Raw genomic sequence first — 24,260 nt, 5'->3', positions numbered from 1 at the left:
TGCACACGTAGTGTTCAAACAGAGCCCACTAAATCTATAGTTAGCCCAGGAATTACCCAAAAGTCAGAGCTACCTTAAGAAAGACCACACGATTAAAACAGTGTCACCTCTTAACCAAGACCTATATTATGTTAGTAAGGTCCTGGGTTGGAGAGAGGGAATTAATGCAAGAATGTAAGTATGTTCTGGGAGCAGTAGCCTTCCAATTCATGTGTTATGTAAATATTAGTCCATCACAAACGGAAACACATCTTGCAGTTGACAGGGCTTACTCAGTTCATTTGTATTCTACTGTCTCACTAGGAACTTGCTCTGAAAGACGACCCAAACTTCACGGTTAACTGCAATTTTTTTATCCCCCCCCCCCCCCCCCCCCCCCCATGCAACACTTGCTTGTATAGATAGGTCAACTACCTCTCACTGAACAGGAAGATAGAACTTCTGCACAACAATCATGCAGCCTCCAATCCTATTCTGAGGGTTCCTCTGAAAGTTTTACATTTCAAATGGAAACTCATTTAACACAAAGTAATTCCAATGGCTTCTATACTTCTTTCCCTAATCCTTTTACATTAGTTGCTTCCACAGCAGAAGTTTAATTATTTTTGAAAGGAAAACAGGCTGGTACCAGCATCAAAGTGGAAAAGCACTGTTCAGAACAGCACTAAATTTTTTCCACTAGGAAATCCCTATCAACTGGATTGTTTCTATACATGGCATGTCTACAAACAGTCACTTATTAATTATTTAAAAATCACTCTAATTTCACAAGTACTCCAAGCTTCACCTGGAAATAACAAGTTCATCCAATTTTTGCCGATGACAGCAAAAAGACTTCTAACTTCATCAAGCTGTAGTTAAGACCTACAGACTCTGACAGTGTTTGCCTAAAACTACCATGATTTCAAAACACATTTAAGATCTGTAGTATATATTCACATGTAAGCACATACTGTCTTCAGCAACACACTGGGGAAAACGGAGAAAGAGGGAAGAAATACTTTTTTTTCTGTACCTGGCAGGTCTGAAAAAAGGAGAATGCATTCATTGAATCCATTAGCCAGAAGACGATCCCTCAGCTGTTGAAGTATTGCAACTCCAATACAGAACGGAAAGGACGAATTTCCAAGCAGCAACGTATCCCACAGGTGAAAAATTTTGTGCAAAGGAAAGACATCTGCATGATGAACAAGCACAATAAAAAAAATGCCATAAGCATATAAGTTGATAAAAACATATACATACACTCATAAGGAGCTGCCTATATACTTTTTTCCCCTTGTATCTTAGCATTATTTCTTTTTGATTTGGGAACAAAAAAACCTCAATCTGTTTCGAAACAGGTTTGTCTTCATATGCAGTTTGATTATTCTGGAAAACATCAGTGTATTCTTTCATTATTAAAAACTTAGAAATGCACAGGTTTTCATATCTCAAACACACAAAATTAGGCAATTTATTTTTCTTTTGGTATGGTGCAGTTACGCATTAGGACATGCATACCAGTTGTTTCAGTAGTATGAAGACATTAATGAGTTACTCAATAAGCTCAACTACTTAAAATTAGACAAAAAAATGAGCAGAATAGAGCAAAAACTGGCAGGATAAAGGAAAGACAAGGTGAAGGGACTGTTAAAGATAGCAACATTTTACATATTAAGCTGAAAATGGCTCTCCTAAAATAAGCTATCCTCCAACTAAATAGTTCTAACATTTTATTGCAATTCATTGCCCAGGAAACCATCTTCTTGGTTTTCCAAAGGTGGTGATTGTCACAAAAGTTTTAGAAAAACGGGCAACTGCAAGAACCAGTGATTTACAGTAAAGATCTTTAGAAACTGCAATCAAGAATCTCACATTAAATTCTCTGATATTTCATCAGAGAAATAATCCATCAGCTCTTTTCATCCTGCCTCTTTTTTTTTTTTTTTTTAAATTCAAAGTCTGTCAATGTTGACATAACATGAAAAAATCACAGGGACCTTTAAGAAGATTTTTAATTGCTTTCTGGACTTGCTTTAACAACTTTGTCCTCTTTCATTTAAGGCTCACCAAATTATAAAGCTCTTTCTTCCTACCATACATGCACAAATGTCGTAGTAAACTAGTGCTAGTACAATAACAATGTGTTAAAATGCAATAGAAGAAGCTTGTTTTGTTGGTCTTCAAAACCAAAGTTACTCTGTTTCTTACGTTAATTAAGTGAGGTCAAGGGAAGGTGGTGAGGTTTGGTTTTGTTGTTTTAACTATTATTATAACTTTTTCCAGTAGAAAACAGCTTCCTTTGCACAATCCCTAAATACCACATGTGTAAAATAATCCAGTTCAAATTTAATATAATACTTTTTTTAAAAAAATAAGAAAATGCTAAGTATTGTCAAATCAGGGCAGAAAGTATGTGACAGGCACTGTTGAGACTCAAACCACAACACACATCCTTGCAAATTACAAGCAACTTAGTAAATGATAGACACATCACACCAATTAGGAAGGCTTTAGCTGAAAAAGTGAGGAAAAACTATGCTTAAGAAGTATAAGAACATTTAATCAAAGAAAAAGAATGCATACTCACGTGTAAACATTGTAAGAAACCAAGGAATAGCATAAAGCTGCAAAAGGTGGTGATGGAGGGGGAAGAAACAAAAAAATGTTTTAAGAGCTAAAGTTGTGACAATTGTCTACTACATCAAAAATTGCCTAGCTTGCCATGAATGTATTTAAAATGGGAAATAACTGCAGTGGCAGAACCACTATCACACAACTTTTCACCTCTCAGAGAAGCTTTTTCCTCCCCCAGGCCCCCATTCTGCTCTCTTCAAAATTACTATATTGAAAACAATGACAAAAACAACCACCACCCTCACTAGGCTTATGCTTGCAAAAAATAACCCCCAAAGTCTTAAAGAACTCCAAAACCTGCTCTGTTAAACTGTCACATTTCTTACCTTATATATATATATATACTGCTAAGTAAAAATTAGCAAAGGATACCTGAACAAGCAAAAAACAACTTGATTCAGTATATCTTTTTGACTATAGAAAAACCCGGTTCTATATAAATAACTAAAAGTGCAAATCACAATTTCCAGCAGAAAAATTACCCATATCTACCTTTTTTTCCTGTGTTGGTATTTATTAAAATGCATACTTGTCGGTGAAAGGTGGTAAGAACGGTTTCATTCTCAAAAGCATATAGTGTCAGTTACTAACACCTTAAGCATTTATGTAGTTCTACTGTGACCCGTAAAAGCAGGTGTCATCTGAAGAATTTGAGGCTGCTTCAGCACTTACACTGCTACAAGACTGTCTAAGAACTTGTGCTGCTGCGATGGCTCGAGAAAACCTTTACTTTCTGCAAATTCTCATACTCATGACCTCATACAGAGAAAATTCAGTATGCATTAGAAGAGCTAAGCCTTTTTGAACACCTTAAGAGTTTCTTAACTTTCAGTGAAGTATTTAGCATGTTGAAGGCAACAGAACCTATTTTCTTGAAACATCGAACTGCACAAAGTCCCCACAAATTAGGAATGCAAGAGTGAGACGATTATTGTTAAATTTTACTCTGTTGCATAGCTCATGTGCTCTGTTTTCCACTTCTGAAGATTTACGGTTAGACATAAAGCTTAATATATTACTTTTTAGCTCATAAAAAGTGCAAATTAGTCGTCCTATTAAGCTTTCCCTGGAAGTAAGCAAATGAGAAGCAGAAAGCATAATCGATATTATGTTAATAAATTACTACTTATTCCATAAACTCTTAACTGGGTTAGGGTACTGACTAAATGATGCACACATTTGCCGAAAAGCTCTTTAGTACAGCTCTCTCTAAATTTTATTCCTACATCTTCATCTGAGCATCTGATAGTATCTGAACCATAACTGTCCATAAAGCTAAAAAAGCTGCGATGATCAGACTATACACCACTTCCAATATTCAGGAGGCTTTTATAAAGCTTGGTCTCCAACTTGCCAATTGATTTTAAGGGTTCAAAAACCAAAACAAATGCATTTCTATCACCATTTTAATCTTATAATATTTTCATACTATTTCTCTTGAGTATATCTTTGTTATGCCTTCAACAGATGGCCCTCTACTGAATAGTAACATATCCTGTTCCCCGAAATATCCCCTACAGTGGCTGTGATCAGCTAATAGCTGTTTACCTGCTTGCTTGTATGCAATATCTTGCTCTTCATGCAGTAGGAAAACAAACATTCCTAATAGCCTGAGGCTCCTCTTTGCTTGTAGGTACCATATTATGCTGACGTCATTTTGAACTACATTACCTCCTTGATATTTAAAAGCAACTATTTCCTCCTTTTCATATATTTCATTAAAATATTTTACCAAAGCAGATCCACCCCTCCTCCTAATTTCACAAACACCACTATCTTGTACGCACCTACACAGAAATATACAAGAAAATATACAAAATATGAAACACTGAACAGATTATTAAAAGGTAACCACAAGGCAAAACACTGCTTTGCTCTAAACCATCCTCACCAAACCTATCAACAGTGACATGAAAAGTAGGTCAAACTATTACGTAGAAGGTATCAGGCAAATTTTTACTAAAGGGATTTTCCCCTCTGATTTTCATAAATATAATGTTCTAACACAAGGAAGTCTTGGTAACCCTGAAGAGGTTATGATTACTATTCATCAGCAAGCAAAGAAAAGCCACAACACTGGTGGTATTATTCCACCATGCAAATCAAATTGAGAAACACAGGCAAAAAGAACTGCACTGACGAAGTCCTCAAATAAATAGGCTACCAAATTCTTTTTAGTTAAATGACTGCACTTTTAACATCTTATTAGTAAATACTGCCCTCTAGCAATCACCGGCTTGAACAGCATCGTGCCATGCTTCTGTACTAACGAGCTGCTGTTAGAGGGGCTTTCAACCCTTCACTACTGAACCCTGAAACATAATGGCGTTGTGTTTTTAGTTGACACTTCGCTATGTAGTTGGGAAGCATACCTAATATTTAATCAAAGTCGCTTTTGAACTGCTGGAACAGCCTGAGAATAAGTTACATTAAAATAAGAGCTTGTAAAACCAATACTTTATTTTTTAGACTAAGCTTTTGATCAGCAATGCCATAATTATCATTTTGCTTTGCTAGTAAAATACAAGCTCTTTTGTGCTTTTAAGTAACGGCTTGGACATTTCCTATACATGAAGAACACAGCAGTCCCCTAACATCAGTTCCCATTCAAACAATCTGAATACTTCCACAGCTTTTTTTAGTTACGATTGAAATCTCTTGTCCTTACACTTGGCTTCATTCTTTATCTTTCCATTATGCCTAGCTAAAGCTCCCTTTCCAACAGCGCTCCGCTCTGACAAATTCTGTTCAGTACCTGAACTTGGAGATGCAGTTCATTGTTTTTCAACAGGGTGAAGATGTTTACTCACACATAGTTAGATGGGCATATTTTGAAAAGAGGGCATCTCCCATTAGACATTCAAAGCTCTTGGAGATATTGGCTCAAATCTCAATTAAAGCCTTTTCTCTGAAGATTTTGTTATTGCCTGTTACTAGAGTCTGGATTGTTTCATTAGTTGACTGTTCCTCCAGAAAATGAGAGCTTTATACACTTGTGTCTATAGAAAATTAAGATTTCAGTTGTAAAGACGAAAGTTTTAAAGAAATTTAGGCTCAGGGGATTTTGATTCTAAAGATACTTTAGGAGGAATAGCAAGGTGAAAATGAGTGTTAATGTTTGTTGATGGGGATGGTAAGGAGTATCAAAAGATATACACAAGGTTCTTGCTCTGTGAAAAGTCTGTAAGAATCAAATGGCTGTCATGTGTGATCCAGGTGCACCTTATGAACACAGTGAAGCTATGCACCTGGTTGCAGGATAATGAAAATTAATTAAAATTGAAGGTTTGAGTTTTCAAAACATCAAAAATGCCAACATTCTTCACAAGTTCTTGTTCATTATGCATTTATATAACACTTAAGTTTACCAAAAACCTCTAAGAAATTTAAAAAACCTCTAAGAAAGTTCACCCACCACACCTCAGAATTACAGAGCTGAGATCAACGTTAAATACCTGTAGTTTTAAAGATAACAAACGCAATAGGAGTAACCATTATTCTTGCATTTTTTATAGAGGAATCCTCACTTGACCATCTGTCATTCAATGCAGTGTGTTATTTTAAACTGGTAAACTGTCATGTCTTCACCACTGTAAAAATAATTTACAGATGGATAACAAAACCCCTATGCTACAGCATGTATTTCACACTATTTTCAGCGTTCAAGACTTATGTTGGAGCCTTTCCTTCTCAAAGCTGAAATCACACTTACAGGAATAGAGGAACTACCACTGTCAATGGCAACGTGGGCAAGTATTCTACTTCCTACAGCGAGTAGCAAATTTGCTCCAGGAGAACATACTAAAAACCCTGCAACGGACAATTGTAAAACAGTTTGTCTGCCATGCTAATGTGCTTTCTACACACTTTAGGCAGGCACTAGCTTAAATGACAACAGAAAGGATTCAGAAAAGATATCACCTATTTCTTTTCTTGTTGAATTGTCCAGTAACAACGCCAGATGTTGAAGAGCTGTTAAGTAATCCAATCTTTCTTTCCAAGCTTACTAAACTAAAAGACCATTTGACATAGCTACACAGAAATGTGGTCAAACAAAGAATGAAATAATGAGTCTCAGCTAAAAGGATGATCCTCAACTAGAAGAAATCCTTTTCATGCTTGCCCCCCACTCCCAATCGCAACCCCCTTCCTCCCCATTCCACTGTGGTCATCCTCACCAAGCAGAGTGAACCCCGGCCCCCCTGCACAGCACTGCCACGCAACCAATGTATAAAAAGATTTTTGAAATTTGCAGGGAGAGAACCCCCTCTCTTCCTGGCACAGACACCCCCCCTTCCTGAGCACCAAAACTTGAAGACCCCGATTGCTTTCTTAAAAGTGCTTTAAAGGAGAATTTGTTTGTATTTTTTATTTACATTTTATATTTTTGTACATGTTGTTAGGAGATCCGCCGTTTTTAAGTGATCTTGGATTGACCAAAAGGGAGTGTGTATCTCTCGTTACCTATCTCTGACTTCTAGTGTCACCAGGCCCAAACTATTACCTCAAAGGAGAATAAAATAAAACCTTGTACAAAAATTTTAAATTACAAAAATGCAAAAAAAAAGTTTACAATGTTATTCTGAGCATGCCAGTAACTTCTTTTGTGTACTTTAGCTGTACCATAGATCATGGTTTGTATGAGGTGGCAAGGCCAAAGATAAAAAGGTTTTTTTCTTTTTCCTGTCTATGAAGTTGCTAGTTTTTTGGTGGGTTTTTTTTCATTGTTGTTGTTGGGTTTTGTTTGGTTTGGGGGGGGGGGGGGGGGGGGGGGCGGGGCTGTTTGATGTATGTGTGAAACAATGTTGCCCAACCATAAACCAGAATTTTGTTTTGCTGAGTTGTCCTAACAAGGCTGCCTCCAAATTTCTGCTTTTGGTTTTAATTTTCATTTGTTAAGAAAAAATTTTTGTTTGCTCTCCACAGCTTCCTAAGGAGGGGAAGTGGAGAGGAAGGTGCTGATCTCTTCTCCCTGGTATCTAGTGATAGTACACGTGGGAATGGTTCAAAGCTGCACTGGGGGAGGTTTAGACTGGACATTAGGAAGCACTTCTTTACTGAGAGGGCCGTCAAACACTGGAACAGGCTTCCTTGAGAGGTGGTCGATGCCCCAAACCTGTCAGTGTTTAAGAGGCATTTGGACAATGCCCTTAACAACATGTTTTAACTTGGTCAGGCCTGAATTGGTCAGGCAGCTGGACTAGATGATAGTTGTAGGTAGCTTCCAACTGAAATAGTCTATTCTATAAAACCCTGATCTTGCAACTTCATGTAGTGTCTTCAAAATACATACACACATACTTAGCTTCAAACCTATATGGTGCCCAGGCATTTAATCATATATTTAAATGCTACAGAAAGGTGCAAAAATGTTTTGACTAGGGATGAAAAGAGAATGCAGATTGAGTCCAATTTTTAATACTAGACTCTACCCACCTATATGCACCTACACAAACAAAATTTGAAGAATGATCACTTTCCTCACAAGATAAAAATACCAGCAAGAAACTTTTCCCCAGATTCACCACTAGGTAATCATGTAACGGAACAGAGATAAAGTACTTCAATTGTAGGATTTTTAATTCACAGTTAGATGAAGCCCTATTACCGACACCTGCACCTTGCCAAAACCAAGCTAAGGTATCTATCTATGACAGCAGCTCCAGCACAAAGATATTAAGTAACTGCAGCCAGACTTTGTCATCTCTGTTAATGGCCAGCTGACAATTGTGTCCAGCTTCTATAATTTGCAGCTGAAAGCTCTTTAGAATAATTTATGGCTATAGTTATCATTTTAGTAACGTTGCACACTTCCTTGTTTTTCTTCGGTTCAAAACGGTCTGTTGTTGATGTCAGAATTATTCGGTAAAATATAGAACATGTTATAAAACAATATATAGCATGGGGGAGAGTGAGCAAAGAAGAACTGTAAAATTCACTGTATATATCCCCCTATTTATATGTAAATCACATAGCCACAGCAACGTACTTAATCCAGGCACCACATCAACTAACAATATTCACAACTATTCAAGCTTCAGCAGCGTTCAATATTCTGAGAGCTACGTGACCCGAAGCAAATGAGAAGGCTGCCAGGAAACACAATCTTTCCTGCAGTGGAGCCCGCGTTTCAATGATGAAAGATTAATCAGGGTTTACTTTGATCGGATTAGTACTCAAGCACGAAACTCTGGTTCAGATCTCATTACTATAGTGCATATCCTTCACCTTGATGGACCCTGTGCTGTCTTGTTACAGGTACAAAAATCACCTCTCTTACTAACCTAAAAGGAAAAACAACTTTTACTTCTAATAAAAAAAAAAAAAAAAAAAAAAAAGACAGATGATTATGTAAGGACAAGCTCTCTTCAGAGGTTAGTGTTAATTTTAGAACTAGCATTTGTATTCAATGCAAGGGTTTTTTTTTAAAAAAAACCAAACAACCAACAAAACCCCCCTCTGTTCTGTAATTATTTATTACATTACCTAATCATCTCCAGGCTGTAACACTTAAAAGACAAAGCTCACATTTGACTATGTGCTGTGGAATGACTAGCACAACACAAAAACTGAAATACAACAAAACAGGTGATTTTAAGCTATTCCATATGACTTGCACTTTGGAAGCGTTCAGTGGAGAATTATAACTGTATAAGCAGACACTAGGAGCTGCTGAAAGATCAGCTAACACCCAAGATGGGTTGCTACAAAACTCTCATGTAGATTCGTAGCAGAAATGGGGACCTGTAAGATGGTCAGGGAAATTACATCTCTACCTCTCCAGTGGGAACTGGTATCCTGGACTAAATACACAAAGGAATTGCTTTGGTCATCCATAGGCTTTAACAAATAATTATCAAGTGCATTTACATAGTGATGCTGCAAAATCGATTCTCCCTCAGGAACCTGAATGTTGCTGTTACACATGCCCTTCATACCCCCAGATATTTAGCCTTTCTAGAGATGAATGTTCTCCCTTCTCCCTACCTTCCCTTCATCTTCCTCCCACCTGCCCTCTTCAGATATGTGTTATCAGCAATACACATTGCCTTCTCAAACACCTCTCTTTGTAATGCAATACACTGGCTTTCTCTTCTGCTCATTTCAATGCCTCAGTATCTTTTAAATTTGTACCACTCAACCAACATTATTAGATTAAAAATACCTCTACAAATGAAAGCATATATTTGTTTTTCCATTACAATCTTTGTAAACAATGATAATGAGTATCTGCCAGTCCCAAAGACACACAAATTCATCCAGGAATTGTGTACAACAAATGACTTTCAGAGGCTTGGCCTTGCTACTTCAACTTAAAGCCTTTCCTAATAAACATAAAGCTTTTCTGATAAAATAAGCTTTATATTACTTATAGAAGAAATGCATGCGATTTTCCTATTTATGAAATTTATATTTCTACATCAACATGTCCTGACTTCAATTTCCTTCCACTTTGTTTCCATCTGTTCTTATGACCAACCTGTAATTATCAAATTTCTAAATGTCAAAAATATCATGATATACACACTGTATCAATTAACAATGTTCTCTCTATAGCTTTGCCTAAATCTACTTTTTAGAAACATCAGCCATAAACTTCAATAATGCTATAGTAGGAAGGCAAGCATTTCTACAGACTATTATCTTGGCTTTCTGGACTATACACGCCTCTCTAAACAAAAGAGGAAAGCTATTTACAGCGATAGCTAAAAGTGAAGCTCTAAGGAAGGCCTTGTTTTGCTTTTTCCAAAATAACCCTCCCTCTCTCCTACATTTTGGTTGTGTTCTCAGTTTTCATTTTCCACCATCTTACAGACTTCTTCCAATGAAAGCATAAAACTTATAGACACAAGTTATGCACTTGTCCAGTGTTTCTGACAGACTCCAACAAACGACTGCTAAGCATTTTCCAAGATCTCGCATATCTATAGATTCACCATCACTTACAGGTGTTTTTTTGTATTACTTGCAAATTGATGTCTTTTGTGTTAACCAATGGCATTTAATCAGTTTGCAGAAATTTTGCTATTAGTAATTTATGGCCACATTAATTTTTGTGTATCAATCCACACTTCAAAAATAAAATTCTATACATCTTTTAAGATGAATCTCTAAGTTATAACAACAGACTAGTAGTATTTTATTGTATTTACCATGCCAACAGAATGGGACAGACTGAGGTATGTAAAACAACAATCAAAACTCTACCATTTTATCAGCATACTTGGAAAGGTCCATTAATATGAAAGCTTCACTTATGTCAAACTGCTGCTGAAACAGTCTGCAAAGGCATCTCAACCTAGTTACCCTCATTTTCCATTTCTTACTTCCTTTGAACAATACTTATAAGAACCCTTAGCACTTACATCTGGAATAAAACCAATTTCATTAAGGTGGTTACTCAGCTCTGGATCGTGGAATGCAATCATCTGGGAAAACACCGTCAGGTATTCTGAAATGACAAGCATATTCAAGATCATTGTCGGAAACACAAGCCACCACATGCTGCTAGCTCACAATAGAGCTGTAGAAAAGGAAGAATTTTAATTTTTTTAATTTTTTTTTTTTAAACCTACAATAAACCAGCAAGTGAATACCACTACTGTCCTCCTTGTCACCATTATATTCAATACAGAAGAAGAAATATTTAATTTCTCTTTCTTAGCACTTCTCAATTTGGATTTTCAACTATCCAAATACTTAGTTCATACTTATGTTGTGATCTGTGTTCGACATGCAAAGCTAGGCTTTTCAGTTTGAGTACGAGCGACAAGGTATTGATGGAAGCAAATTAGAACAAGATCATTCCAAGGATTTTTAAGACCCAAACTGTTTTAGTGATACACAAAGTTTATACTCTTTAAATTATATTTTGTGTGGTTTCTTTTCTACAAAGTTAAATTCTGTAATCTAGAAGTTGAGGTTTTAAGACAACAGGCTTTAAGGTTACCATTTCCATGATCAGTAACATCTTAATTTGTATTTTTTTGGATCAGATAAGAAATACTTATTGTAAAAGATAAAATTTATTACCTCTTCAGCATAGCATATTAGGCTGATGGGTACAATTTAATTGTCTAAATAACACTTGTTTTTAATTGGAAGAGAAGCAGACAGCAGAACACGGACACTGACAGTTTTCTCTCTCTGTTCTACCCCTCTCCCAGTTTTGTCCACACTATCATATGCTTTGTTAGAAGGAAGATGAAGAGACAATAACATAGCAGTTTTGTAACAGATGGCAATTCCTTTTCCTCCATGCTCCCCAGAAGAGAGTAATTAGGGCCCTGACAGCTAGTTGAGGGCAGGAAGAGAGACAGGGAATGTGAACCCTGCTCCCAGATCAGAACATGCTGACATCTCAATGCTCCACAGACTACTGTCCCCAAATATAAGCCCCCAAACACCAAGTCCACACAGCTCCACAAATCAGCCATCTAGAGTTGTGACTGCTTCCTTTAAAGTCTATTGTAAGGATTAGATGCCTACTACTGTCTCTCTTGAGGACAGCAAATAACTCCCTATTACTCAGTTTGTCTTCACCCCTGAAGTGGCAAAATTAAATTCAAATTCCACTGCTAAGAAGCACAGAAGTGGCTCTGCTGGGATAATTCCACATATAGACACCTTTATTTAAAAATAGAAGTAGGTCTACACATTCAGTTGTTTATAGACCCCTATGTTACTTAAATCTTGATTACCTGCACTCAAGTCAACTCCTCTCAGGTTAAGCCAGCAAGTTAAGAACAGTCACTCTGTAAAATAATTCTGTTTGGACTACAAATTTTAAAAGCTGATTCTGCCTCGGGAAGACTGATAAACAATACTCTCGCTGTAAGAATACAAGAGAAACAAGCCACAGTCCTACTGTAAATTGTACTTGAAAGGTTGCCTAATTCTCCAAGGTAAGTTGCAATAAAAATTAAGACCTCTTGAGTCGACTCCAGAATTTCACAACTTTTGCTTCAAGCTGCAAAGACAAAGCCACAGCACACTAAACCTCTTCGGTGGTTTCTGGTATCTTAGGAGTGCCAGCCTCTCCCCTCTGATACTGCATCTCTGTGATGCCATAGATGCCCTGGCAGCACTCAGCTGGGGAGTTAAGTAGGTAAACAGACCTGTACCGAGTTTTGTGTCACCAAGGCCAGACCGCTTTGGAGCTATTCACACATCTCATGTTTTCTCAGTTTCAAGTCGAAGTTACTCTTGCATTCTTGCATGTATTCACATGCGTACAAGTTAAGGAGATATGTGAATCCATGCCTTAAATTCATACCACACTACGTTATAGTAATTTTTAAAAAGTGCATCTCTAAGGTACATCTTCCATCAGTTTTATTTCACAAAACAGCCAGTAATCACAAGTCAGGTATAGCAAACCAGTAATCCTACACATTCAGCTGTATGCTGATGAAAACAATTTCACAATTAGCTTCCCTGAAGCACTTTTACTTGAAAATTGAATACTCGTGCCCATGATGGTTCTCTACAGATATACTACCGGCTGATAAATACCATCTTTATTTGACTAGCCAGTCTCATGAAATGTAATTCTTGTGTGGGATTACATGGTTAATTAAGGGTCTATTGAAAACACACAAATCTTTTCAAAAATGTATCGCATAGATCCAGCCAATTGCTGGTGGTTGGAATTTTATTATATGAAGTTTTGTTTTACACAATTGGGCATTCCATACCCAAACCCCTTTAACCGCTCTTGCTTCCTGTTTCATTCAAGGAGATACATTTGATATGATTAGAAAAAACATGTATCTTCATTGTATAGGACAAGCTCAGAAATGAGGTATGTTGAACTCTGCAGTTCGAAAGATTCCTTCTGTCCACCCCTACATGGAACACAAAGAAGCTAAGAAGCTAAAATTGCAGTAGGCATTTCAATGACACATTCTTAGCACTTTCTTCCAACCCAATAATGCAGGGAAATTATACAGAATTTTCCTTTAAAACTGTATTTACCCACTGGTGTTTGACATACGACCCTACAAAGGATTAAATCAGGACACCGAAAGAATCCTAAAAGGTCCAGTATCCCCAAGTCCTTGAAGCCAGATGTTGCACAGAAACTCAGAAAAGCCTACACTACTTTGGTTCACAGAATCCTACTGACCTATATTTCTAACTTTGGCTGATACCTATTTTTGTATAGCCCCTCAGGAATAACATCAGGGAACTCTAGAGAGCACAAGTATTATTTTATGGAAGAGTATACCCCCTTGAGAAAAGTCTTTGTAAAGCTATCAGTCTTTAAGTCTAAAGCAGTTGTCTCCACAGGACGATCTGATATAATACACTTACTCTTTTCATCTTTAGACCTTTACTGCCCCTTTTTTTCCAGCAAGCACTCTTTCTTTACAGACCAAAGGATGCAAACAAGTTCTCTTGAATAGGTTTTCCAAACTATTATTTTACATATTCAGTTCATAACACCTCTTACCCATTCTTCTGTAAGTAAACTCTCCTAATCACTGTGTTCTCTCCTTATGATAGCTCTCTCGCTATTATCCAATATGTAACTGCTTTTATGTCTAATTATTTTTTGTTGATCAGTTCTTAATTTCCTTTCATTTTTTGAAGACAAAACCCAACGGACACAGTTTCTAACTTGAGGAGTTTCACAAGTTATATACAAAAGAATTTCTTTAAAAGAAATACAAGGACAGCAAGCCATGCTGAAACCCAGTATTCAATAAACACTCATAACTGCTTGCAGTTAAAAACATTCATTACCACCTGGGTTGGTTTTTTTTGGGGGGGGGTTGGGGGGGTGGGTGGTGGTGGTGGTGTTTGTTTGGTTTTTAAACTACTGATGGCTTTTCAAACAGCTTCTTTTGGTTTTTAAAAACTCTTGGCAAGACAAATTATCTTTCCAACACAGACTGTGTCAAGGTGGCTTTCTAGGTCTAGACAATTCCTTCTTCATGTTTCCATGAAATTTACAATTAATTTTCAAGTAGAATAGACATTTACCTCCTAGCTATTGTTTTAATTTCTTTGAGTTACCTATATAGCTGTTGAAGACTGAACAATGGAATGTTATTCCTCAGGGTTCTCCAACTCCTGTCCTGTACTGAATGACATTATCTTCTGTTAGTAAGAAATACCCCTCAAATCCCTAACGCTCTGAATACCGTAACTTCCATTTTCTGAGAAGTCCCTAGTTTGTACTGTTCCTCTTCATTTTCCTTCATTGTCAAAACAGCTCCTGTAACAGTATGATTTTGATCACCTGAAGGGTAGGTCTTTACAATCTAACACTGGAAAGACTATTTCCTCATTTTACAACTTTGCATGACCAACTGACTCTTACCTTGGATATTACACAGAACATTTTTGGGGGAGGGGGAGGTTGTGTGTCCTGGGTTCAGCTGGGGTAGAGTTAATTTTCACAAGAAGCTGGGAGGGGACACAGCCAGGATAGCCGACTCAAACTAGCCAAGGGGATATTTGATACCATATGACATCATGCTCAGTATATAACTAGGGTAGGAGGGAATGCAGCTCAGGAATGGGCTGGGCATCGGGTGCCAGGTGGTGAGCAATTCCATTGTGCATCACTCGCTTCATATATTCTTTTATTAGTATTGTTGTTGTTATTATTTCTCCTCTCCTTGTGTGCTATTAAACTGTCCTTACCCCAACCCATGAGTTTTTACCTTTTTTAATTCCTATTCTCCTCCCCATCCCACCAGGGGTGGGGAGGAGTGAGCAAGCATTCACGTGGTGCTTTGTTACTCGCTGGGCCTAAACCACGACATTGTGTGCAGTTGGGTTTTTTCTCCTGCCTGAATCTTTACCCACTTATTTTGTTCCTACTTTTCTTGCACAGCTGTTGTTCTTATTTATCTAAAACAAAGCTTTGGAAAGAAATAGATGTGTTCCAACTGTATTCCAATTTTACCAACACTTGAAAAAAGTATATTTATATACCCAGAAATAATTCTACTTCTCTTCGGACTACAAAAAAAATAATAAAGGGACTTACCTTGAATAACATGAGAATTATCCTTCAGAAAGAAGTTATACAAATACTTGGGGATAAAAGCAGACATGCAGGCATATGCCAGAGCTGAAAAAAAATTAAAAAAATGGATGCAACTACAGAGGTAAAAACATAAGTACACTTAAGAAAGTTCATTAATAAGCAAATAATAGCATAAATACTTAAATCAATCTATACACAAAAATTATTGTAGAACACATAAAAAGGGCACGTTCCTTATTAAAGAATTTTAAAAGCTCCTAAAAAAAGTCTCCTTCTGTCACTGAGTAATCAATATAAAGCTGGCTGGACCTGATCTGCTCCCAGTTTATTTCCATACTTCTCAGTGACAAAGAAATGAGATGATGTTTGGAAAGCCATGGTGATGTTTGTGTCACAAAGTGAAAGTCCGTAAATGAATAAAATTTTAGAAGACAATTTCAGACTACTGCATTATTGTAGTCTTCTGGGTTTTATTCTATAGAACTTACATCCAGTTTATGCCTCATTAGACTTGCATCTTGTCTCTTCAGCTCAGAGACTAAAGATGACAGAATTCAGAAGAAAAAAAGAGTGGAATATAATTAAAAATACTGTCAAAAAGATGGACAAAACCATCTTAAATTTCTCAACGGCTCCTCACAAACATACCAATTATAGATTAGAGGGTAAAAACTTAAGTGTTTATCCCCTTCATTAATTCCTGGGAACTTGGTTGAGAGACAATGTTTTGTCATACAATTCTTAGCCATGGTGCTAGACCACAGATATAAAAAAGAAATACAGGTTTGTCGTAAACTGTGCAAAGACAATAAATATAATTTTGGAAGTTTCTTAGCAAAACATCAGATTTATAGCAAATACAACATAGGATCATGTTTTAAATGAATTCTGTGTTAGAAATTTTTAGCATTGAAACCAATTTTTAAAATATCCAAGCCAAATGTGTCCAATTAAGTTCGTAAACCAGCAGAAAAACTTTACATAATTCACTACTATTATATTTTGCTTCAATGGGAAGGAAACAACGCTCTACAACCAAACTGTATAGGAACATGTCCAAGAGCAAGAAAAATCTGTTGAAACATTTAAATTAGTATGCACCGTAGGCATAATAGGAGTCATTGTCCTAAGAAACTAGTTTTCCCTGGTACGGACCTTATAAAAAGAAAACCAGGTACAAGAGAATAGCAGATTGGACTAGACCTATTCTTAACAAATCACATTCTCAGAAGATAAAGGCCACATATCCAAAGCTGGTCTGATAAGCTTTTAGGCATTTAAAACCACCATCAGCTTTTCTGAATAAAGCTAGTCTGACAGGTTAACAGCTAGGTTAACAAATAATGCATTCACATTAAACAAGGCAGAACTACAGCTTCACTGAAAAAGACAAGTACTAGAGAAGCCTTTCTTGCTTTTCTATAATCAAGGTGATTTGTGCTTTTTATTATATATTCATTATTGTACTCGGCAATAAACACAGGGTTTGAATCCCTGCTTGAAGAACAGTACAACACATACGCTTTTCAAAACCCAACCATTTCTTTTGACTTGTGGCAAAAAGAGCTTTAAAATTCCTCTGTAGCTACAGAAAGTTTCCATCCAGTGCAAAAGCACCCAGTGGGTGCACACATCTGTCTACTATTAGATACAGATGACAGACTGTGCTTCCCCTTCAACCCCAGCAGAAAAAGGTACTCACCTTCATTGTTAAAATTCAAGTACAGAAATGGTGCACAAAGAGAGTCAAGACCTAAAGAGAGAAAAGCCATGAACGGCATAAAGAGCTCATTTATTGTAATGCACAACAAATTCATTAATCATGAAAATTTGCATACTTGATACTGATTATAATTCTGCAATGTCAGGCTTCACATGTAATGCTGAGAACCACTGTGAGATCAATGCACGAAAACAGAGAAGATTTCAAATTACTGAACAATAAGGCTGAATTGATTATTGTGCCAAGGATTCCAAGAAATACCATTTACCATCCCAAGAAATCTCTCAGTAACTTCTGCAGTTTTACCTTGGAACTGAACAGACTTTTTTTTTTCCCCTCCCCCTCCCAAATAAGGTGACTGAAACTTAAGGAGAGTAAATATATAAGAAAGAGTGGAGCAATTTTGCATTACAAATTAAATATAAATCATTAAGAACTAAATTTGCAATTACACACAGACTCATTCTTCAAAAGAAATAGAAATGAAAGCATTCAAAAAAATGCTTAGATTATTGGTGAGGGGAAGTGGGGGAGGTAATTTTAAGTCAGCCGTAGCTTTCCAGTTAATTATCTGGCCTTGCCAACTAGTCAAACTCACCTTGCCAGTATACCAAATCAGGATGGGAAACAACCCATGCCTTCAGTACACGTCTAAACTTTGCATGACCCTCTGGCGATGACAGCAATTCATCATACTGATGGCAACGAGGAATATCAACTTCAATCTGCACCACAGCCAAGCATATAATATAAAGAGAAGTCAGAGTAAGTGTGGTAGCACTACAGCAATTTTGCAACACTAGAGGTGGAAGTCAGGCAAAGAATGTAGGTCAGACCACCATGATAAACACAATCTGCTTCCTCCATCACTTGAAACCAAAACTTAAAGAGAACAGGGAGCTATAGCCACCCTGTCCAAGGTTAAAAATAGAGATTTTTTTTTCTTTTTCCAGATTCATATTTTTAAAAGGGTTCTGAACCTTGAAAAAGACAGCAAATTACAGTTATAGGTTTTTTCTGATACAAATGTGGACTCATTTCAGGTGCTAATATCACTTTGCTCTAAAGGATAATCAAATCAGAGTTCTCGGAACGTTGTACTCAATTTGATGGAAAATATTTCTTCACCCAGCCAAAAGGAACAGCTGTTGCTTGCGATGTCTTTTTATGTCTGGCAAGACTTCTTGGAGAACCAAATTGCTCAAGAACCCATTTCTGTGAAGCACAGCTCACCTTACAGAATCTCAGGGTATTCAGCACTATCTGGTACAAGGTCCAACAGGTACAATAAACATTTGATAAAAACAGGACTTTTAACAATACATCAGTAATTGTTCACTACACTCTGCTGCTGCTACAGAAACAGTGATTCTGAAGTAGAAGAGGATTTCACTTTCTGCATGTTATGGGGAACCCTTTTAGTATTATCAGCCACATCTGGTGTAATAGGCAAATGACTGTGACTGGTGGGAAATATCTTTGCATTACTTCAAGTGACAATATTTGATAAGACTGGAAGACTTACTTGTCTGTCTGTAGGAATCGGTGTGTCCTTATCAATGGCATCATATTTTGCTTGTATGGCACCCTAAATGTGGAAAAAGAATACTTGAATTTAGAAAGCACTTACTAACATAAATGCATATTACAATGTACACACTGATATAAAGAATTTGACTGGTTTTGTTAAGTGCTTTAGTTAGCAACTTTTGTTTCCTGAAAAAAAGTCCCCAAAGTACAGACAATTCTGACAGCTGAATTTTAACAAAACCATCTTTATTCTGTTATGATTCAGGACATATAGACCATTCTGTGACCTCCTCGGTACAATATTCAGTGTTTTTCAGTTGTTTATGCAGGAAGCTACGTACTTGACACAGTTTTCCATTTTCAAGTTATGAGATGCTCTCAATTTAAATTCAGTGCTTACCTCAGCCACTGGCAAATGGCTTTCAGCATCATCTCTGTAAAGACACTGAATTCAGCTGCCTGTTAATTAATATTGGTGATACCCATATATACTACTCTTAAGTAGCCTGTCCTTGCATGATTCCCAAGACAGGCAGGCTAACAAGTCCATCTTAATGTTATGCGACAGGGAAATACCACCTACACTGTAAGCAGATAAGGCATGAGAACTGACTCATCTCCCAAGATCCAGGCTACAACCCTGACCATTAGTTGTTCCTTAAACTTTACAGCTTTTTTCTTGGTCATATTATATCATACTCAGCAGATCACATCCTAAGCTAAGTATCCTAAATAACCTGGAATGTGTTATCTATAAGAACCTCTTTGCTGCACTACTGCAGAATGCAAGCAGGGTAGATGCAAAAGCTGGATAGTCAAGCAGCCTGTGAGGAGTCCTTATTTCTGGGACATTTCTTTCTAGTCCTTTGTCCAAAAGGGTTACATTTAATTTATTTATTCTCCAGTCTTTGGAGGAAGTGCATTGATTGGTAGGTGAGAAAAATACATCTGATATGTTTCATCCTGTTTTGCCCAACTACTGGTGACTGAAGCAGGATTCTAACTTTATGTCAAAAAATAATCAAAATCAAACCCCCCCCCCCCATTAACTACCTATTGTATTTAAACAATCTAGAAAAATTTTGCTGTATGGGTAGTATTTTTCCGTCCCATAATCAAAATTCAGAGCAGCCAAGTTTTCTTGACTTGACATTCTCCAAAATCAAATAATATTGGAGACAATAAGCATGTTTGTCTGAACGTTCTTTGTTCACACAATTTCATGACTCACTTTGTTTGAAATGCCAGTAATTCTACTTGCCAAATCTTCAAATCCATTCCAGTTTACCTGTCAATCCCATTCCTATCTCCCTCCCTCCCCAGTCAGTACTGGACCTTCTGCAAATGCCCTCCCATTGCCCTTACCTCAACACCCAGCAGGGCAGCCCAGGTTATACCTCTCAGAAGAGGAGGGATGTCAACCCTGGCTTCTTTCCAAATTTGATTTTTCTTATATGGATAGGCCTTCAAAGAGAAGAGATTAACAGCAAAAAATGTTGCCACATAACTGAAACAATTCAAATCCCAGTCCTGGGATGGTCTTTTCCCCAAAAGACAAATGCTGTCAGCCTGAACAACGAATGCAAGGTTTACAAGTAAATTTCATTCCTAACTGGAAGGCCTGGATGGAGGAATAGTATTTGATTTTAAAATACCGACTTTTTCTCATAAATTTATTCATATGGTGTGGTATAGACTGGATATATAAATTTACTAAACCAAATTTTAGTTAAAAGCTTTTTCTTCATTAAATGTTTCTTTTTATACTATCCATCCAACTTTGTTTTATTAAACATTTCTAGTTTATGCCTTCCTAAGTAGCGCACTTGATAATGCGCATCAGCTCTTTCTCATTCTTAAACAAGAATCCATCTCTCTGCATATATGTAAATTAGGGACTGGTGTCGTCTGTTCCCCGCCCCCCCCGCCCCCAGTATAAACCCTGTATTTCTAAGATGGCACTGTCACAGTAAAATGGTATTGTTTTCAAGTATCCTACTGCTTGGAAATGCAGAAGTGTTACTGGCATATTTATACCTATAATAGCTTAGTCTGTTATGAAATAAAGGATGCAGAAGTATTTTCTTCAGTAAATAACAGGTATTAGCAACAGCTCTATTTTCATGTGCATACTTTAAAATATACTTTTATATTCATCACTACTTAAACGACCTATTTCTCATATTTTTATTTTCAAATCTTCTTATACTTCTGTAGGGTTTTCTGCCCCCTTTCCCACTATGGTCTCTTCTATCTCTGCTTCCTTTTTCAATTACTTGGTGCTTTAAAAATCCTCTAATTACCAGACCAAATCCAATTATCCAGCATCAGAAAGATTCCATACCTTCAAAAGCCTGTCAAACAGGACAATTCTATTTAGCTGGTACTCTGTGTCCCTCTCCCGGATGATCAGAGGAAGACTAGCAGCTGCAGACAGCTCATTACTACTATTTGAATGAGGTAAAGTTGACTGGCTGAAAAGAGAGTTAGGATAGTAGTAGTGAACAGCAAGAAATACAAATCATTGTGAAAATAATGAATATCCTGTGAGGTATTTCTGAGTCAGAAACAAGTATAAATGGCTAACTTTGAACATTCAACACAGAGTTGATTTCCAGAACAGAGAAACAGGCTAGGATCCTCAGTTTGGTATCAGGGCCCTGAGTCCACCAGTGCAGAGTGCTTATCAGCTCTCATTGACTTTAAGAGCCAAACAAGGACATATTAGGTTTGCTTTTGGAAGACAGTTGTGTCTAGCTCTGCAGTGTGCCACTCAAATAAAACTAATAACTCAAAATTCAGTCCCTTCTATATGTACAAACTTACACACACACTTACTCATCTTCAAGCAATGGATAAAATGCTTCCCCACCAACATCTTTCAGTCTCTGAAATGAAGAATAAAAATAATTATCAGAATACTGCTCAGAATTCAAGTGGAAATATTTAGCAGAACACAAAAACTATTAATTAGCAATTCATTTGCCAAATTTAGAAGCTTGCCTTGAGATCTAAGCATTAGCTCAGTCCTCCATCAGCAAAGAAACATACTCCCTTTAATGCTAAAAACTTTTGCTAATACAGGCTTTTTCAGTTGATGGATGTTCTTCTGCCTGAAGATAACACTCATTCGTAAACCTATTTCTACACAAAAAATAGCTTCTATGGACCACGGATTAATAGATCAATAGTATTACATAGTTTTTTTCTTTTCCTCATTTTTCTACATGGAGTTCCTATCCAAGTAGCTGCAAAGCAACTGTGCAACTTGGTTTTATATTTTTAATCAGTTCAAGAGTTATGCAAATTTGAGTTCCTTTTAGTAGCTGCATCTGAAAGCTGCACAGAAATACAGACACTCTCTGGCAAGGTGACAGACAAGCATGCCTGGACTTTTGCCTGAAGTTTTCAGACACCTTTGGTGCATTGTGATTAATGTTTAATACCTTCCTCCCTGCAGTGCTCTGTTTTGCAGTTCAATCCCTAACTTAAAGGCATACAGCATACAGTCTGTTCCTCCTGGGATTGGAAGAACAGTTCATTCTCAGTTCATTCAGTACTGATCCTCTTTTGATTATAAGCATCATGCTCTGCTCCATAAAAGGTGTTTGAAGAATTGCGTAAGTTCAAAAATTTATTTCAACTAACATTGCAAGGTTCAGGCATTTCAACTAACATTGCAAGGTTCAGGCTTGTATCTTCCTCAAAATGAAACTTCAGTATATAACTTATTTGCTGCTGTATTTATAGAAGTAGGTAGCAATATCCAAAATTACAGATTAAACAGCTTTTAAAAAAGCCTTAAAAACTCCCCATTTGTAGGAACAACAGGAGGAGCTGCAGTGTGTACTACCTTTAAAATAGCCGTTGTATATTCTTAACCTCCCCACTGCTCCCCAAACCCCACCAGCCAAGCAAACAAAATAACCCAGTTCTTTGATCTGTTTTCATGCATTTGTGTGAAGTAATGAAAAGTTCTTCTGAAGAAATACGTTTACACAGTATTTGCCACATTGCCCCCAAAATTACGATAATGGTGGCAGAGATCAAGACTTCAGAAGTCACCTTCCTTTCTGTATTAACCCTTGTAATCATATGGAAAGGTATTTTTATAAAGACTGTGACAGTATTGCATTCGCTACTATAAAAAGCAAGCTGCAAACAGTGCAGCACAAATTTCTAATTCTACAGCAATAAAGCTCTACATATGTAAAGACATGTGAACAATTAAAACATTTCAGTGATACATGCAGTAAATCTTGTAACTGATCATTACATCAGGGAAAACGATGAGTTACCATATGCTGATTTTTCCACTGAAGATGAAAGAAAACTGCATTACTGCATGTTGGCAAAATGCTTTGAAGTGATCTTTTGAACGAGTTGTTTAATAGCTATACATTCCAAAGATTAGTAATTAACTACTGGAAACTTGGTATCCAATGTTAGGTATAAAGCCTTTAAGGATCTGCAACTGAATTGAATTGATCTTTCTTTTGAATAATGTGAGCCACCTACAGACAGGAACTAAAGAATGCAAGAAAACACTCACTGTCCAATTATAGTTTAGCAATCGTGGAGAATATCAGGTACTACAGAACTATTTGGGCTACACCAGAACAAAGCAGGTAACAAAAATCAGGAAAGGGAGGGACACAGGAAGGGTATGGAGAGACAGAAGATAAATTAAATTTAATAAGCTTTTGCAGACAAAGCAATTTAATAGCATAAATCAGAATCTGACTCGGACGCCAAGAAGTGTTCTCTTGGAATTAGTAACACTGACATTTGTAGGAATAGCAGTAGGAGCTGCTGTTTCATATTCCCTTTAAACAAATGTTTCTGCAGGAAAGACATAAGAACAAGTGCACAATATTCTTCTTACGTTTCGGAGCTGGCACAGAGACAAAGTCACAGTTGTGTCATCTAGAAGGGAACTTCTATCTCGTCCTTGCCCAAAGCTCTCACCATCTTCTAACAAAAAGCTTCAAAAGGGAGGTGGGGAAAAAAAATAAAAATCAGGTCATTTTATAACATAAGACTTGAGTTAGAAAAAATAGAAAATTCTTACATCAATCAGTTTCCTCTTTAAAACAAAATACTAGCTCTGAGAAGTATACTGTATTGACTCTGCATGGCATGAAACCTACTATCAAGGGAATGTACAATCACCTTAAATTATTCAAACAGTTTTTGCTGTAAGAAGGCACATTTCAGGTTTTCTGTAACTTTGGTTTGCACACAAAGGAAGAGTAATGAGATATGGGATTAATATTCTCTTTTATTCCTTGACCTGGCACAGGGCAGGACTGCCATTTATCGTGAAAAGCAAAAATAAAACATTACTGTCCTATGTAAGCCATTTCCCACCGTGACAAAAAACAA

At 36.9% G+C, this 24,260-nt stretch overlaps 1 protein-coding gene across 1 annotated transcript in view; it reads right to left on the bottom strand.

The window, feature by feature from the left end:
• TBCK (TBC1 domain containing kinase) overlaps positions 1-24,260 on the bottom strand; it is a 147,996-nt gene that overhangs the window by 84,741 nt on the left and 38,995 nt on the right. The window contains exons 13-23 of the mRNA XM_049815463.1: positions 23,761-23,860; positions 21,714-21,763; positions 21,220-21,349; positions 20,241-20,339; positions 18,871-18,933; positions 17,944-18,070; positions 17,325-17,375; positions 15,623-15,706; positions 10,986-11,071; positions 2,573-2,609; positions 1,016-1,177 (exon numbers count right to left, since the gene is read on the bottom strand). Of these exons, the coding sequence (XP_049671420.1) occupies positions 1,016-1,177; positions 2,573-2,609; positions 10,986-11,071; positions 15,623-15,706; positions 17,325-17,375; positions 17,944-18,070; positions 18,871-18,933; positions 20,241-20,339; positions 21,220-21,349; positions 21,714-21,763; positions 23,761-23,860 (989 nt within the window). The remainder of the gene's footprint in view (positions 1-1,015; positions 1,178-2,572; positions 2,610-10,985; positions 11,072-15,622; positions 15,707-17,324; positions 17,376-17,943; positions 18,071-18,870; positions 18,934-20,240; positions 20,340-21,219; positions 21,350-21,713; positions 21,764-23,760; positions 23,861-24,260) is intronic.

Source organism: Accipiter gentilis, chromosome 12, assembly GCF_929443795.1.
Source record: "Accipiter gentilis chromosome 12, bAccGen1.1, whole genome shotgun sequence".
Classification (NCBI taxonomy): domain Eukaryota; kingdom Metazoa; phylum Chordata; class Aves; order Accipitriformes; family Accipitridae; genus Astur; species Astur gentilis.
Note: the sequence above shows the minus strand (reverse complement) of the source record. Positions and strands in the feature narration are given on the sequence as shown.